Raw genomic sequence first — 18,501 nt, 5'->3', positions numbered from 1 at the left:
TAAATTATTTATAAAACTAAGATTAAATATTTATATATCTAAATCATTTAATAATAACAAATATATATTAAAATTAGGATACATCATTGTTTATATTTTTAAGATATATCTATATACTTATTTAAGCTACGTTGTTAAAAATTTAACCAGTTCTGATGTGACATATTACGAAAATGCTATTATATTTTAATTATTCTAATAACTAACAAAAAAAAAGTTTAGATTTGTTTACAAAATAACAAAACTCTATTTATTGTTTCATAAATCTTAGGAAATAATAACAAACTATTTAATTGGCTAAAACTTAATTGTTTATATACAATATTCACTATGTATACAATACTAAGTGTATAATATTGATAATATACATAACCTAATTGTAATTTTCACCTATAAAATTAATATACAACATGTTATACCAATAACTTCAATTTGTAAATTTGGTATATTAAGATCTCTAAACACGATCACATCAATTTGTAATACCAAATCATGGGTCAATACATGTTTTGTTGGATTTTTTTGGCTTTACCACCAAACCAAAATAGTAGTACCAACTACGGGTCAAAATCAGAGTATGACCTTAAATAAATTAAATATATAATTTTATAAAATGTATAGAATTAATAAATTTTCTACTATTATTTTGTAACAAACAAATTCAAATATACATAAATATTTTTTCACGCTGGTAACATTATTCCACAAAATATTAACGTGTATTTATGAGTCGGGTAATAAAACGGGTAATGAGACGGGTAACGAGACACTCAAAAATTAAATTAATATCCGATACTCGATCATTATTCACGGATAATATAATTATTATACCCTTCACTCGACCCTAAAGCTGCGGGTACCTTTTTTCGGGACAGATACAAACCGAAAAACGGGTCCAATAAGGGTATCGATAGTAGTTTCTAGGCCTACCTATTAGTAGTTTAATATGAATCCATATAGTACTATATTATATAACATGTAAATGAATGATACAACATAAACATAATATTAACAAATAACAAAAAAACAAAAAAAAATTCCCGCGCTACCAGCGCGGGTTATTATCTAGTCTAGGTTTTATTAGATTTTTAGTAGTTTTCAAAGAAAACCAAAATCAGCTGCAGGATGCAAATTTTTAGGAAAATTAGATTTCCTAAAAATCCAGGTTTTATTCGTTTTTCGAATGAAATTTTAGGAAATGAAAAATTAGTAAAACATAGATTTTGGTTTTTCTTTGAAAATTACCAAAAACCAATAAAATATGGATTCCCTAATTTTTAGGAAATCTAATTTACTAGTTTTCATTTTTAAGCATGACTTGAATTTTTTTTCTGTGTTTTTTTTTAAATAAATTTTTAACACAGAATCTAAAAACCATTAACCAAAATCTAAAATCTAAAAACTAAAAACTAGAATTCAAAAACCACTTAAAAACTTGTAAACATTCATTGCCAAAATAGTTTGATCTGAAGTAGGGGGTTTGGGTGTTAAATGCCCACCCGAACTAAATGTAAAAATATGAATTTTATGGGATTTGAACCCATAACCTTGAGCATTTAAGGGTGCATCTATAACCATTTTGGCATTTTAGTTTTTCTGTCCTAAAATGAAATGTTAAATATTTATATATATAAAAGTTTTCTAAAATTCATAAAAAAATAAAAGTTAGTTTTTTTTTGTTCATGGCTTGACTGAGTTCGGATATACTCGAATTACCCGAATGGGTAATATCCGAACCCGACCCAAAAATATAAAAAACCCGAACAGATTCTATATGTCTAAACCCAAAAACCCGAAGGAACCTGAATGCCCAGGACTACTCCACAGTAAAGAAATGGTATTTCAGGTCCGCTTTGGCTCCTGATCTTGAGCTCGCTGGCCTCAGACCTGGCATTGCCTTGTGTTAAAATATTTATGAAAACTATATATTGACCCAAATATATTTGCTTTAAATTCGAAAATTCTCCATTAATTGTTTGACTAGGTAGTAAGCCGTGCTACAGCACGGGCCAAAATATTTATTATAACTTGAAATTAATAATACTGTCTCTGTTTTTTCAGATTATTTCGCCGTTTTCAATCATTGTGAAATTAGTATGTACTTATTTATTACATTTGATTGCAGTGAGCACGATATTGATTCTGACACAATCTACCTTCCATTCCTTTATTACCATACCTCTGGCCTTTATCCTCTCTTCGGGAGACTCTTCACCCTTTGGTACTGTAATCCAAAAACCCGAAGGAACCTGAATGCCCAGGACTACTCCACAGTAAAGAAATGGTATTTCAGAACATTGCCTTATGTTAAAATATTTATGAAAACTATATATTGACCCAAATATATTTGCTTTAAATTCGAAAATTCTCCATTAATTGTTTGATAGGCTACCATATTAACTATTAAGGACACTATGATTGTGACCGGGGAATATGGGGTCCAACAGGACGATCGTGGGTAGAAACTGTTCAACGAAAGAGACTAGATCATCAGATAATCACCGTCTGATGTGGAATCACTTAACTTTTTCTTTTGTCAACGGAAGCACTGAACTACACATATTTACTTCTTCTCTTTTTTTTTTTACAATTTTCTCTGATCACTAACCATGCTTAAATATGAAATTACATGAAGCTTTTGTTTGTTTTAATTCTAACTTTAGAACGTGATAAACACTAAATAATATAATATAAACACATTATGAGGTTCATGTTGCTTGACACGCAATGATTAAATTATAAGAACAGAAAAGGGCCTTTACTCCCCGGGGTCCCCAAAAATACTTTTTTGTTCATTAACATTTTGGTATAAGTAAATAACATTTTACATCATAGTTGTTAGATATTTCCCCCACTGGTAAAGGCGGCAAATTTAAAAATGAAATATGAAACATTTAACAAAACCAAGTGGGTACTTTAACATTTGCATAATAGTTTGGATGTATTGGTAGAAAGGTCCAAAGAATCTTCCAAGTAAGTATGTTTCATGTGGACTTAATATATCACTGTGACAATCGAAGACTTCAATTTAGTAGTGATCCTTCCGAAAAAGAATTTCGACAAATCTAACTCATAAACAACATTATTGTATATATACAAATATTAGTCCAAAACGGATGAAGGATTTGTGTTTTCTCGCAAAAAAATATTTTCTTTTGTTAATTGTCATGTGACATTAGATTACCTCTTTTGTGAGTTGGTCCATAGCCACTATATGGCTATATGTATATCCAATAAAGTCAGTTAGGTGATATTTGACGTTATAAAATGTTAGGCAAAAATGAGAAGATAAGCACTAGGAAGCTAGCTACTCTCCACGCTACATTTGGTCACGCTTCCCTTACTCTTCTCCTCTCTTTTTCACTTAATGAATTATAAAATCAAAATATTATGTTTCTTTTCAATTGAATTGGCCACTTCGACAAGTTAGGATTATACTATTTTGATGAAAAATCATTTGCTTTTCCTAAAAAATCTTAGCAACAAACATTTATATTATTATATATATATATATATCGGTTGAGATATGAGATATCTATGAAAACGTATACTTATCAAAAGAAGACTTTTAATACGACCCGTGATTACTTGTCATCGATCGTCGTTCGATCGAAGAAACTCATGGAACTGATTTTAGCAATCAGTTAAATCTTGCACACAATACAAAATGTCCTTATAGTTAATAAATACTAACACTTTGTGTAAACAAATATACAAAATGTCCTTATAGTTGTTGTGTAGTGTTAGTTTATTAAATTACTCGATGCTAACATGAGTCCGGCTCTCCGCAACATTTATGTAGAAGTCGAAGCAGCCGGAGTCTTTATTCTCGTGAACCTAAAAAAGAAAAACGCGTCGTATTTTTACAAGATCGAGTGAATTTTTCTTTTTATATTTTTGAGAAATTTGTTTTGTAGAATAACTCTTATACGTAATAACTTGTAACGGAATCATACGTTTTAAGCATTAAAGTGATAAAATTAGTCACAATTAAGCATCAATCCCAAGATAACACTTTAAATGTTATCGAATCTCAAGCAATAAAAACTCATTAAACAAAACTTGTTTACACTACAACAGTCCAACGATTACGCAGCGCTGTATTTAAATAGGAATATAATACAATAATAATAACCATGATATTAAAACTGACAATAATTTATGTTAAATGTTAGTTAGAAGAAGCAATATATATATGACTAATCAAGTTATTGGGAGTTATCTTAGAACATATTTAGTCGAAGTTGCTCAGAAGCTCTGGGAGATTTAGATCTGCCAAGCTTTGACTCAACAGGCGTCAATAAGTTAAGGTTTTAATTGTTTTATTATTATCTATACATTTTTTTAATGAGCGCATCGCCCACTTGTTTTTCTTATTACACTTCATATGTACACATATTGACATATATACAAAAACAAGTAGTGGTTTTCTAGTAAACTTAAGAAAAACTTGTATAAATTGTTGAGATATGATGTATGTAATCAACGCGAATCTTAAGTATGCAATATATAATCCATCATATAAAATATTATCTTTGGAAAGAACGATTATTATAGCTATATCATCAATAAACGGATATGCATTTCTCTCTTTGATTGTATTCGAAAAATATCTAATGGTTGATCCATCATCCATACATGCATGATGCATCTAATATATATATACCACCATGAATTGTGCATTATTTTAAATTTTTAATACAAATTCTTGTTAGGTTGCCTTGCTCCATTCTTTTATTCGCAAAGTCATTCGCAGTGTAAGGCTTTGAATGACCATGTGTGAAGCAAGACGAATTGATGATGAAAGACGGACGAATATATAATGTACGTATGTATATACTTACATACAAAAACAATTAAACATATACGAACTCACACGTTTCATGTATACACGTACATACGTATTCGTACGTCTCTCTGTAAGACCCACAAGCGTGTGAAACGATACATATGGTGGATAATGCAACCCCACACATGTCCATGTCACCTCAAATCCCATTTTTCCACTATGCCATTTGTAACCATGTGACTTGTCAAATACTCTTTATCATCATTCAATGACACTGTATTTGTTGTATCTATATAGTAGAGATCTTTTTTTTTCCCTTTTCTTTTGGAATGATATCTAGTAGAGATCTTTTTCACCATTCTTTTATTTCTCGGTTCTGTATGACTTTGTGTGAGAGGGATGACCAAACAAAAAGAAATGTAATTTATCAAATACTAAAAACTGTAAAATGATTGCATGACCTTATGGGCTTTTTAACAATTACTGAGAAGCCCATACTATTTCGTAGTCCTTAAGCCCATGTATTTATAGATTTCGACTGAAGTGAAAAGGAGCGGTGAGGTTTCGCCACGTCACCATCAACATTATCAGAAACCACATAAGTCCTTTACTAGTTTAGGCAGATTTTTTGCGGTACTGAGTGGCCATGGGACTGGTGGCTCTTCCGATCAACCACCGTACGGCTCCGCCGGATTTTTCACCACACAAAACGGTGAATTCAGTGTTTAACAGTATCGGACTTGCTGTACGGTTCAATAATGTTAAAACGAGAAAGCCTGTGTATTTAGGAACGATCTTAACGGAGAAATCAAGAGCAAGAACACTAACGACGGCGGAAGCAGTTTCCGGCGGCGGAGTTTCGCTTCCACCACTGGATTTGACGGAGGATAATATCCATCTGGTATTATCCGAAGCTCGCATCGAGGTAAGCTCGCTTTTTTTTTTCTAACCGGTTTTGCCCAATTCTAGATTGGTATGGTTCAGAACCGGTATTCAATTTAACCGGATTGCACCAACCTTTCTGGTTTGGTTTATTTCGTGCTCGGAAAAAAACAGAGCATTGTTGTTGCTTGTAGAGGAAGTAAACTTTGTTTTCCGGGTTTTAATAGAACTAAACTAAAGTTTTGTTTCCTATTTATAGTTCCCAATTTATGAATCTTTGATCGAGAATAATGTTTTGGTTTACGTACGGCAGCTTGCACAACTGTTTGACTCATCGGTTGGGATAACAGGACAAGTAGAGTTAGTGGAACTAGACGGACCATTCGTGAAGATAAGTTTAAGAGGCAAGTTTTGGCACACACGTGCAATGGTTCTAGCTCGAATTGGGAACTACATGAAACAGAGGATCCCTGAGATTTTGGAGGTTGAGATTGAAGATGAGAAGCAACTCGATGACAGTCCTGCGAATTTCTAAAACTTTTTTCCATCTCTTCTTCGCTTAATGTGACTTGATGATGCTTGTGAGGACCCCTGCTTATGAGTTGTTGAAAGTAACTCTGTGTGAGTAATCTAAAATCGATTTGTAGCATAGTATACTGTATACATCTTTTCTAGAAGCCTAGACTAGCCTAGGTAGGGCTGGGCATTCGGGTTACCCGTTTGGGTTCGGGTATTACCCGTTCGGGTTCGAGTTCGGGTTAATGGGTAATGGAAAATAGAACCCATTCGGGTATTTTACTATTTTGGGTTCGGTTCGGTTCGGGTAGTACCGGGTTCGGGTCGGTTTGGGTTACAATTTTCAGAACCCAATTAGTACCCGAACTACCGGGTACCCGAAAAAATATAATTAAAATTAATAAAATTTAAATAAATTTAGTTTTATATCAATCAATGTTTTATAACCGCAAGAAACAACAGACAAAAGCCGTTTTATGGGTGGACGAGAAAACCAAAACGTACCTTGTCGTCTGGTCGATAGGTTTCTTCTACATGATGTTCACCAAGAGTGGATTTAAATTCTGGAGAGAGATACCTACAAGAGAAGGTCGTGATGAGAGTAGCCCTGGATGTCTTGACCTTGTCTACAAAGTCAACAAGGTATACGTTTTATGTCGACAAAAACAAATCAGAATCTTGTATTTTTTCTCAAAAAGTCCCTAGAGTGGAATCGGGTAATGTTTATAAAATTCCTTTTACAAATTATGCAAAAAGGACCGTTCGGAGGATCATCGGTGTTACTGTCTCTGGAGATGTTTTGATGGTTGAGAGTCGGATGAGGAAGATTTTCAAATTTTTTAGGATGTGTTTACAAGGGACAAGATGGGAACCTATGGTGTCATTAGTGGATGAGTCTTGGATTATGGATCTTGGTGTGACTATACCAGCTGCAGTTATTGGCACCCAGCCAAACTCGACTTATTACTCTAGTAACAAGTATGTTTATCGTGGCCATGTTCCTACTCGATCGTTGGTGATCCAAAACGATTTCAATTGTCAAAATTATGGTTCCGTGAGGTTGTTTTTTCCTAGTCTACAATAGTTTTGAATGGTGGGACTACAGCTACAAATTTGATTCCATTGTGTTGCTTAGATTGGTTATTTATTTATTTTATTAATAAAATCCTTTTTATCACTTTTTTCTTGTTTTAGTATTGGTTTGGTTTGTTCGGATATGACCGAAATATCCGAATTGGTGATTCGTTTTATTCACACGAGAAAAAACAAAAAACCCTAAAATGTAATAAGTCGCACGCCTCCAGAAAATGCTACACGAAAAATGTCTAGAGATGACAATGGTTGGTCAAAGCTTTATCCTGATCTTTTGCGACCGATCTTCGAAAGCTTAAGTTGCTTAGATTTTCATCGAGCAAGAACAGTTTGCTCAAACTGGTATGCCGTATCTCAGACATGTCCTCTGTATCCATGGCGAATCGTATTCCGAGGTAATAACTCTGTCTTGTTTGATCCATTACAAGACAAGATCTACACGAAAAATCTTCTTGGAATCGACTTATCCAAATTCCATTGTCTCGCTAGTTATGGGAATTGGATACTAATCGTAGATCCATGTCTAGATTTTTATCTTTTGAACGTGTTTACTCGCGAGGCGATCAAACTTCCTTCACTAGAATCATCGCTTCATGGTGATCGTCCTTTTAGGTTCATACGAAATGAAGAGTTTGAATACTTCCTTGAGCTCTACGGCACCAAGTTTCTCTTGACGTGGAACGACTTTAGGTTTGAGAAAACAGCTATTCTGTGGGTAAACGGGAGGACTGGAGATTACGTCGTTGCTTGGACTATCAAACAGTTCTATATCGTCTCATACAAGAATATAGGAAACGATGATGATGGTGATGACAAGGGCTGGAGTATTACATGTACACAGTGTGAGGACATGGCTTATAGAGAAAACAAGCTCTATGTGTATACTTTTGATCATTACATCAACATACTTGATTTTTCTGGAGATATCCCTAAAGAAACCAAGGAAGAGAACCATTATCTTAGTCATCCGTTTCGCTTCGTAGATACGATCTATAAGTTGAGACTTGCGGTCACAAGAAAAGGAGAGGTTCTAATCGTTCTGAGTTTAGAAGGGTTAGATGATAGAAAGTTTTGCATCTTCAAGCTGAATCTTCAGATTGGTGATTGGGAAAGAGTAAAGTCCTTGGGAGATGAAATGTTGATATTTGGTCATGGGGTCACAATAAGAGCACCGGACAAAGATATTAGTGGCGGAGGACTCAAGAGTGATTCAATCTGCTTCCTTGATGATGACCATTTGTTTGATAACACAATGAAGAGACAACAACCAAGTTGCGGTGTGTTCGATCTTGCCACAAGCACAATCACATGGCATACAAGATTAGAAGATCTGTCTTCCAAGATTTGCTGGTTTGTCCCAGGATATGCTAATTAGTCTTCATAAGATTGAGTTAGAAACTCTTCCTTAGTCTCTGATTTGGGTTTTTCAAGTATTTTGATTGTAATAACATGCTTAAAAGTGATTTCACTTGATACCGTGTGATATAAGTAACCTAATAACGATTGTTTTTAGTTCGTGCGCTTTGGTTGTTTAATATGGGCTTAGGCCCATTAATCCTTTGGTTCAGAAACCCTAAACCCATTTAATCGTCGTCGATACATACTCTGTTTTGTGTGAGTCTCGGAATGATCTGAAAGAGACGACAATGTCGCGATCGAGAACTTGTTATGATTGGTCAAAGCTTTGTCACGATCTTTTGCCATCGATACTAGAAAGATTACACTACAAGGACTATCACAGAGCGAGAACCGTTTGCTCAAACTGGTACACAGTTTCCACAACTTGTAAGCGACCTCTGTATCCATGGCGAGTCGTCTTCAACGAGAGCTCTGCTTTAATTTTCGATCCCGGAGAAGAACAAACCCACGAAATACAACATCCAGGAGCCGATTTTTCAGAAAGGTACGTACTTGCTAGCTGTAGCAATTGGTTCTTGATGGTTGATTCTTGTTTAGGGTTTTATCTCGTAAACGTGTTCACTCGTGAGAGAATCAATCTCCCATCGATGGAGTCATCGATTCTCGGGAAAGAGAGAGTTGATCAAGAAGTTGAGTGGAAACATTACATCAAGCGTACGGACATGGTTTCTATCAAGAAACAGGCTTGTCTTTGGATAAATGAGAGAACAGGGGATTACGTTGTAGCTTGGAGTGTCAAACAACATTACTTGTTCACATACAAGAGAGGAGATGATTCATGGTCTAATCTTCAAGGCGCAAAGTGTGTTTCTATGGTGTTTGATAAGGAGTACAAGCTTTATGTGTATACTGCTGATAACTACATCAAGATTTTTGATTTATCTGGTGATTTGCCTGAGGAGATTGTGGGAATGAATCCGTATCGTAACCATATGTTTAGCTTTCGCTCTGTTTCCAAACGTGGGGAACATATTTGGAAGCAGAGAGTAGCGGTTACTAACTCTGGAGAGGTTTTGATGATCGTGAGCTTGAAAGGGTTAGAAGATAAACGTTTGTTTTACATCTATAAGATGAATTTGGGGAGTTGTAAATGGGAAAGGGTAGATTCTCTTGGTGGTGAGATGTTGATATTTGGTCATGGGGTCACAGTAAGAGCACCAATCAAGGATATTAATGGTTTGGGAATCAAGAGTGATTCAATCTGTTTACGGGATGGTGATCTTTGGCCAGTTAGTTTTTATTTTGATATAGTACAATTGCCTAATTTCGGTGTGTTCGATCTTGCGACAAGCACAATCACAAGTCCTAAATCATTAGATGTTTCGTTCAAGAAGAGTTTCTGGTTTGTTCCAGGATATGCTTAAAGGATTTTGTTTTAAGAGATTGGTTTCTCATTTGGTCTAAGTCTTGATTCAGAGGGATTCAGCAGCTGAAGCAGAGCCAACTTGCCAAGTTGTTTGTTTTGGCTACTTTTTTTTTTTCTTTGGATTTGTTCAAGTATTGTGATGGTTGTAAGCTTTATTTTGCGGATGAAGCTTTTATGGTTTATCTTTATTTTGCGGATTAATACAATGTTTCTAGGGAATTGCGGTTTAATGAATCTTTGGTTGAGAAAAGTTCTTATATAAATCTTATAACTGATCCCCTCTCAAATGCGTGTATGGAACCGAACTATCATTATTGCATTTCAAAACTTAAAACTTTCAAAATTGTAGTGTACTCTTCACGTTTGGTTAATTAAAAGAGGTACGTCGAAGAGGGAGAAAGTGATTACAAAATGTGGAGATGTTATGGGCCATTCAGAATTTAGGAATTAGGATGGTACAAGAAAGGGAAGTTTTGTTTCGAATTCTTTAAGATGGATCTTGAGAGTAGGGGGAAGCGGAAAAGAGTAGATTCTCTTGGAAAAAATGAGATGGTTACCTTTGGTCTTGGAGTCGCACTAAGAACACTTGACATGAGATGAGATGGTTACCTTTGGTCTGGAGTCACACTAAGAACATATATCAATGGTGGTTCCATCTTTTTTTTTTGTTGAAGATGATCTTTGGCCAGGTCAAAAGAAATGCGATGTGATCAATCTTGCGACAAGTACAATCACATTGGCTAAAGCAGTAAAGCGTAGGTCATAGTCTTTTGGAGACTCGGCGATGGTTTTTTTTGCTAGACTATTTTATTTATTAATTTTTGTTACAAAACTAAAATCCCAATCCCACTCAACATACAATTATAAAAATATTTTATTCCGCTTCACAATTAAAAAAAAAAAAAAGAGTAAATTATTTACTATACTACCAAAAAATAATAGAAAAAGTAAATTATTACTATACTACCAAAAAAGAAATAGGAAAAGTAAAATTATTAGAATAGATAAAAGGTAGGCTTAACCTAACTTGGTAGACAAGGAACCTTAAGAGTTAGAGAATCAGAGAGAAGAAGAGATGACATCTCCAGGAGACGTCGACTGGTCGGAGATGTGTCCCGATGCCATGCAATTGATTATCGAAAGCTTAAGCTGTTCAGATTTTCATCGAGCAAGAACCGTTTGTTCAAAGTGGTACTCTGTTTCGAAATCATGCGTGGCAGGATTATGGAATAGGTATCCATGGCTGATACTTTTCCGGGAATCTTCCGTCTCGAAACCGCCCACGAAGCTGTTCACTAAGTTTTCTGACACAAATTCTTGTAAGCTGTTCGATCTTCGAGAAGGAAAGATTTACAGGAAAAGATGTCTCGGAGACAAATTATCCGAGAGCCGTTGCCTTGCGAGTTACGGTAATTGGATACTGATGATGAATCCGAGTCTCGATTTCTACGTCTTGAACGTGTTTACCTGCGAGAGAATCGATCTTCCGTCACTATCACTCCCAGGTGAAGTGAGATTCCCAAGAAAAGACGATGCTAGGTTCCTCGAACAGTCTTGGTCTTGCTTAGATCGTGAGATGGCTGTTTTGTGGATTGATGAGAAAACGAAACATTTTGTCGTTTCCTTGATTTGCGATGATAAGTACTTGTTCTCATACAAGAAAGGAGATGATTCTTGGTGGCGCCTTGAAGGAACAGAGTGTTTAGCTATGGCTCACAAGGACCAAAAGCTCTGTGTTTATACCTCTGACCATCTCATCAAGATTCTTGATTACTCTGGTGATATCCCGGTAGAGATCATCGAAGAAAACCCTTATTTGAATCATCCGTTTTACTATGATCCGAAACCGTGGGAATACATTTGGAAGAGGAGATTAGCGATCACGACTTCAGGAGATGTTCTAATCATTCTGAGCTTAAAAGGAGTCCTTGAGTACCAAGAGAAAATTTTGTTCTACATCTTTAAAATGAATCTACAAGGCAAGGAATGGGAACGAGTAGATTCTCTGGGCAATGAGATATTGGTTTTTGGTGATGGGATCACATTGGCAGTAGCATCAGGTAAAGAAGAGATTCGTGGAGGAGTCATCTATTTCGCTCCTGATGATGTTTGGCCTCAGGCCAACTTTCCAAGTAGTCCCGGTGTTTTTGATCTTGCAACAACCAAAATAAGATGGAGTCCACCTCGACTAATTTACAGGCCGCCCAGCATTCGCTTTCGCTGGATTGTTCCACGGATCTGATAAGAATGTATATCAACCTGCGGTTTCTTTTTAGTGTCCAATTTTATTTCTATTTATTTATTTCATTACTCTTTGATGTCTTGCTTACATACATCTACAACTTTAATTAGTAAAGCAGAGTTTTCAAGAATCATAGTACCTATGTGATCACTTTTGCATTTCTTTAGTTTTCAAGAATCATAGTTTTTGTGTTAGATCATTATAAATATATATATTCCTGCGGCAAATCATTCATCTACTAACCTCAGCCATGTGCTCAAGTTTGTTGCAGTCTAGGGCAGAGCCTTTTCAATATTCGAAAGACACAAATATTAATGGATTCAATACTATGTTTTAAAAATTTAAATGATTTGATTTTGATGATTTTAGAGAACTTGTTATGATTTTATTGTATTGTAGAAAAAATCCAAATCTCATTTTTTTTTGTTTTGGTGTGAAAAGGGGAGACTAGGCCTCCCATTTATTAATAAAGAAAAAAAACAATTACACAGGAACATGACGAGGTTGCGCACAACCCATGACGTCCTCTAACAAAATAGACCGGACAGGCTCCGGACAAACAGCAAAGGAAGAAAAACCTAGAGGCAACGTAAACACATAGTTCGCTAATCCATCGGCAAGACGATTAGCTTCCCTATACACATGACTAATACGGACTATCCAGTCCCTCGATATGAAGCCATAGCACAGACGTACTAGGAAGGACAGCGGATGGGAATCCCCAATCCCTGTCGTAAGAAAGCCCACCACCATCTCTGAATCCACCTCTAACTCAACCCGCGTAACACCCTTCTCCCAAGCAGTATATAGGCCATAATAAACTCCCCAAAGTTCCGCTAACGGGGCCGAGCACATGCCTATATTCAAGACGAAACCACCAAGCCAATCCCCATTACCATCTCGCAAAACACCAGCTGCAGTAGCTAACCCCGGATTGCCATGAGAAGCCCCGTCTGTGTTCAATTTAACCCATCCCACACTCGGCAACAACCACTTAATCCATCTCACCTCGCGTGCCACCCTCTGTACTTCACCCCTCTCTACTTGGTAAGCTGCATAAACCTCCCCCGCCAAATCCTTAAGAAACTGTACCCGATCCCGGAATCTTCGCGCACTCCCAAAGATATCCCCTCATCTCCATTTCCAACTCCACCAAACTGCTACCGCAAATAACGTAGCCCATGAGTAGTTCTCTCGCTCAACGTTTTCACATAAATTCCCATAGAGCCATTCGAGTAGAGAAGCATTAAAGAATGCATAGACTTTCCCTTGGGGCACTAACCTCCGCCACACACCCTCCATCGCAGGACAGTCTCGTAACACATGTAAGATGGTCTCCTCGGCGCTCCCGCAAACAGAGCAGATATTCGTATCACACAAATGGCGCCGAAACCTCTCCACATTTGTCATTATTGCTTGATTCACAACTAGCCAGAGAAAGCAGCGAACTCGCTCAGAACCCTTCACCCTCCATACACACGCAAATAATTTCTCCATATCCTGTCGTGGCGTGTCATCCTGTGTCACAAAATCATATGCGGATTTCACTGTAAATCTACCATATGCCGTTCCAGACCAAGATAACCTATCTTGAGCACCTGTAACTGTATCCACCACGATCGCACTAAGCTTCAACCGTGTAGTCAGAGGTATATGGCAAAATATTGGCAAGATGCCACCCCGTACCATTTCTCCATAAGTCTCGGACCCGAATGTCCTCAAAACCTAGTGGTAAACCTCCAATCTCCGCATGAATGGGACCAGTATTAGGGAGCCATTTATCACTCCAAAACCTAACCGCCTTGCCATCTCCTAGAACCCAACCCAATCCTGGTATAACCACCTCTCTCAACCCGACGCTTACACTACGCCAGGTAGATGACCACGTGCCCTTCACCACCAGCCACGATGCATCATGAACATCACCAACTTTGTATTTTGATCTTAAAACCTTTGCCCATAGGCTCTCTTTGTCCTGAAGGAGACGCCATCCCAACTTACCAAGAAGTGCCTTATTCATCTCTTGAGAAGACCGAATCCCCAACCCCCCTTCCTTCTTTGGTTTACAAACCCTATGCCAAGAAATAAGGTGTTGCTTTCTTTTGTCCACTGTACCACCCCACAGAAAGGTTCTCGATAATTGATCTAGCTTTGCCAGTGTGGACCGTGGTAAGTAGATGGTGCTCATGGAATGGACCGGGATCGACGACAGTACCGCCTTAGTTAAGGTTAACCTTCCTGCAAAGCTCAGGAAGTGTCCCTTCCAACCTGAAAGCTTTGACGAAACCCTTTGGAGTATCTCCCCAAACGTCTCCTTATTAAGTCTTTTATGGAGAACTGGCATTCCAAGATATTTGCCCAGATCCCTTGTTGACTTGATTCCACTTTCATCACTGATTAATTTCTCCAAATCTCGGCTCACATTATTGGAGAAGAAGATCTTCGACTTCTCCAAGCTCACCTTCTGACCCGATGCCGCACAAAACGGTTCCAAAACTTTTCGAATAACCCGTACTTGAGCCACCGAAGCTTCAGCAAAAAGGATGAGGTCATCCGCAAAACAAATGTGAGACAATTTAGGCCCCCCTCGAGATATACTAATGGGCTTCCAATCCTTTGAGTCCACCGCCATTTCAATGAGATGACATAAACGTTCAAGACACATCACAAACAAATATGGGGACAAAGGGTCACCCTGACGCAACCCCCTAGCTGGTGTAAATGGCTCAGTCTTCTCCCCATTCCAAAGTACTGTCATCGATGGGCCAGTCACACACTGCATGATCCACCTCCGCCAATTTTCTGACAAACCAGCCACCATGAGAGTGTCCTCCAGATAGTCCCACCTTATGCGATCATAAGCTTTCTCAAGATCAAGCTTAAGTAGCATCCATCCTTTACGCCCCTTCTTGCGTCTCATAGAGTGTATCGCTTCCTGAACCACCACAATGTTGTCTGTACTTAGCCTACCCGGTATAAAGCTCGCTTGCGCTGGACCAATTAGCTTAGGCATCACCTTCTGCAGCCGCATCACCATTGTTTTAGTAATAGTCTTGAACAAGACATTGCACAAACTTATAGGTCGAAACTGAGACATCCTCTCCGACTTAAGCACTTTAGCAATCAACACCACTAAAGCATCATTAGTTTCTTTAGGCAACACGCCTGTTTCAAAAAAATCTAACACGAACCGAATAAGCGATGGACCAACAACCTCCCAGCATTGCTGATAGAAGACCGGTTGATATCCATCAGGCCCGGCGCCTTATATCTCCCCATGCTTCTCACCGACCACTCAATCTCAGCAGCTGTAAACGGCTTATTCAAAGCTAAAGTTTCTGCGTGTGATAACTGAAGAAACCCTGTTGGTGGTAAACTGCTCACCTCCTGCTCAACATCATCCATCGAATAAAGCCGCTTGTAAAAAGCAGTAGCCACTACAAGAAAACAGCTTAGATCTGACAGGCATATCTGTCAGATAGCCGTCGGAAATACGCATTACCGACCAAAAACCGACAGAAACATCCGTCGGATCTAGATTGTCGGAAAAATTATTCTGTCAGAAATCCGTCAGAAATTACTGACGGATTTCCGACAAAAGTTTAACCGACGGATTTCTGACAGAAATTCTACCAACGGATTTCTGACAGTCGTTTTACTGACGAATTTCTGACGGCTAACGATTCGTAAATTTCTCATTATACCGACGGAATTACCGACGGATTATATATATAATATTAAAAAAAATTAAAATTTTAGAAAAATAAAATTAGCATAATTATACAATTTTAATTAAATACTAAAAATATTTATTATCTAAATGCTTAAATATTTAAATTCAGAAGTTTAAAACTTTGAGAAAATATATTCTAAAAACTCAAAACAAGAAATTGTTAAAAAACACTAAAAAATGTTCCAAAAAATAACAATATATACTTAACAATATTAAAAATTCATAATATACAATATATACTTAACTGAAAATAAATAAAATGTATAAAATAAATACTAACAATATTAGAAACCATTGTAAAAAACAAACAAAATATATCAAAAATTATAAAATGTATAAAAATCTTATACCCATCCCTAAAAAAACTAAACAAATTCATCAAATCCAATTAATCAAAACCAAATCATCAGATCCAATAAAACCCAATTCTAACAAATCTAACACACATCTCTTACAAACCAATTCATCAAATCAATAACACCCAAATAGAACAAACTATCAAACCTAACAAATCTATCTTATTCCTAAGAAATCTAAGAGAACTAAGCAAAATTTTTAAACACATAAAAAGAGAACTTATCTTATAAGAAGTTGGAGAGAGTGGTAGGAGAGACTAGCCATATTGGAAGGAAGTAATCTATGGAGGTCAGCCATGGAGAGACAATTTGAGAAAGATTTTTGGAAAAATAAAAACAATATGGGGAGAAGAAGATGAAGTGCTTTGGTAATATCGACGGTACTGACGGAATAACTGACGGATGTCTTAATTTTTTCATTTCCCGCGTCCCAAAAATTTGACTTTATTTAGCTCGCGGGCAAAAAATTTGATATCCGTCGGTTTTCCGTCAGTTATTTCCGACAGATTACCGACAGATACCAAAATTTTGTCAATATTATATTTGTCGGATTACTGACAGATTACTGACAGATTTAAGATTAAAACTCTTAATTTCATAATTTTTATTGACAAATATGTATATAATATGTATTATATACTAACCACGAAATCATTTGTGAAAATAAACATCTATATGATTAAATTAGAGAGAAAAAATAATTTCAAAGACAAATGGCAAATACTTACCCATAATCCCCATAATATGTAATACCACACCATAAATCTTTTAAGTAAACAACTTATTTTTTTATAAAAACACAAATTTTGAAGAATGTTGTTTAAAACAAGATTAGTTAGGCATTGAAAACTCATCTTTTATACATTGCTTATAAAATAATGCATTATGGAGCTAAGTTAGAAAGATTTTACATTATCCACATATAAACCGTCAGTAATCCGTCGGTTATTACCGACGGATCCAAAAAAACAGACCAAATTTTGACACACCCGACGAAAAGTTAATATCCGTCAGTTTTCCATTGGTTATTTCTGACAGATTACCGACAGATCAAAAATCACCGACTCAAATTTGACACACGCAAAGAAAATTATATATCCGTCAGTAATCCGTCAGAAAAACTAACGGATTACCGACGGATTTTGTCCGTCAGTAAATTTCTGACGAACAACCGACAAACTAATCTCCTGTCAGATATTCGTCAGTAAGCCGTCGGTAATTACCGACAGATTAGTGCCGTTAGTAATTTCCATCAGTAATCGCCTTGTTTTCTTGTAGTGAGCTAAACTCTCCAGATCCTGCATATCTGACACCCACCGACCTTCCTCATCCCTCAACATATCAATGCGGTTCTGTCGTCTCCGAATTATAGTTGATGTGTGGAAAAACTTGGTATTTCGATCCCCCAGAGTGATGACTTTCTCTCGAGATTTTTGATACCACACCATCTCCTCCTGTTCCAACACAACCTCAAGCTCCTATAATAGATCTTGTTCCCTTTGTAACAAAGCATCTGATTGCCGACCCTCTAACTGATCTTGGACCATCTTAATCTTGTTGAACAACCCCTCCTTTCTTTTTTGAATGTCTCCAAACACCTCTCTGTTCCACTGCTTAAGTTTAACTCTTAACCTGTCCAAAGCAACCGGAGTAGAGACGGTGCTATCCCACGAATTAGACAACAGCTCTTGAAAACCATTATGCTTCATCCAAGCAGCCTCAAAGCGAAAAGGTCTTCGCTGTGGATTCCCGCAAACTTCAGGTTGTAACTGAACATATAAAGGCGTATGATCAGAAGCCATGAATGGAAGATGCGTGACCACTACCTCATGCCATTGTAAACGCGCTTGGGGACAGCACAAGACCCTGTCCAACCGCTTAGAAATGTAAGTATTCACCACACGCCCTCGCCTCCAGGTGAACTTACTGCCCTTAAACCCCATGTCAATGAGTGATGCATCATTAATCCAATCACCAAACTCAATAGAATCAGAGGACAAGCGACCATTTCCCCCTATTCTCTCATCTAGCCTGACGATAGTATTGAAGTCACCCCCTATGAGCAAAGGTTCATTGACTCCACGTACCACCTCCGCCAGCTTTGCC

The 18,501-nt window shown here is 37.0% G+C and overlaps 1 protein-coding gene and 4 pseudogenes across 2 annotated transcripts; all 5 read left to right on the top strand.

Moving 5' to 3' along the window:
- Positions 1-5,320: 5,320 nt before the first annotated feature.
- LOC104786259 (uncharacterized) lies at positions 5,321-6,320 on the top strand. The gene is made up of 2 exons (XM_010511618.2): positions 5,321-5,714; positions 5,985-6,320. The coding sequence occupies exons 1-2, from the start codon at positions 5,436-5,438 to the stop codon at positions 6,204-6,206; spliced, it is 501 nt and encodes a 166-aa protein (XP_010509920.1). The 5' UTR covers positions 5,321-5,435; the 3' UTR covers positions 6,207-6,320.
- A 155-nt stretch (positions 6,321-6,475) lies between these two features.
- On the top strand, positions 6,476-7,271 carry LOC147943414 (putative F-box protein At4g22660; annotated as a pseudogene).
- Positions 7,272-7,508: 237 nt separating this feature from the next.
- Positions 7,509-8,654, top strand: LOC104789036 (putative F-box protein At2g33190 pseudogene; annotated as a pseudogene).
- Positions 8,655-8,903: 249 nt separating this feature from the next.
- On the top strand, positions 8,904-10,322 carry LOC104786258 (putative F-box protein At2g33200 pseudogene; annotated as a pseudogene). Its single transcript, XR_015558495.1, has one exon. The product of XR_015558495.1 is annotated as a putative F-box protein At2g33200 pseudogene (transcript).
- A 234-nt stretch (positions 10,323-10,556) lies between these two features.
- On the top strand, positions 10,557-12,306 carry LOC104789035 (putative F-box protein At2g33200 pseudogene; annotated as a pseudogene).
- The last annotated feature ends 6,195 nt before the right edge of the window (positions 12,307-18,501 follow it).

This window comes from Camelina sativa, chromosome 5, assembly GCF_030686135.1.
Source record: "Camelina sativa cultivar CO46 ecotype springtype chromosome 5, ASM3068613v1".
In the NCBI taxonomy this organism is placed as follows: domain Eukaryota; kingdom Viridiplantae; phylum Streptophyta; class Magnoliopsida; order Brassicales; family Brassicaceae; genus Camelina; species Camelina sativa.
The sequence above is the reverse complement of the archived record's forward strand: the minus strand, read 5'-3'. Positions and strand labels throughout refer to the sequence as shown.

Coding starts and splice junctions, on each gene's coding strand:
- LOC104786259 (XM_010511618.2), top strand. CDS start 5,436: ATGGGACTGGTGGCTCTTCCGATCAACCACCGTACGGCTCCGCCGGAT. Junction 5,715..5,984: donor TATCCGAAGCTCGCATCGAG/GTAAGCTCGCTT, acceptor TACGTACGGCAG/CTTGCACAACTGTTTGACTC.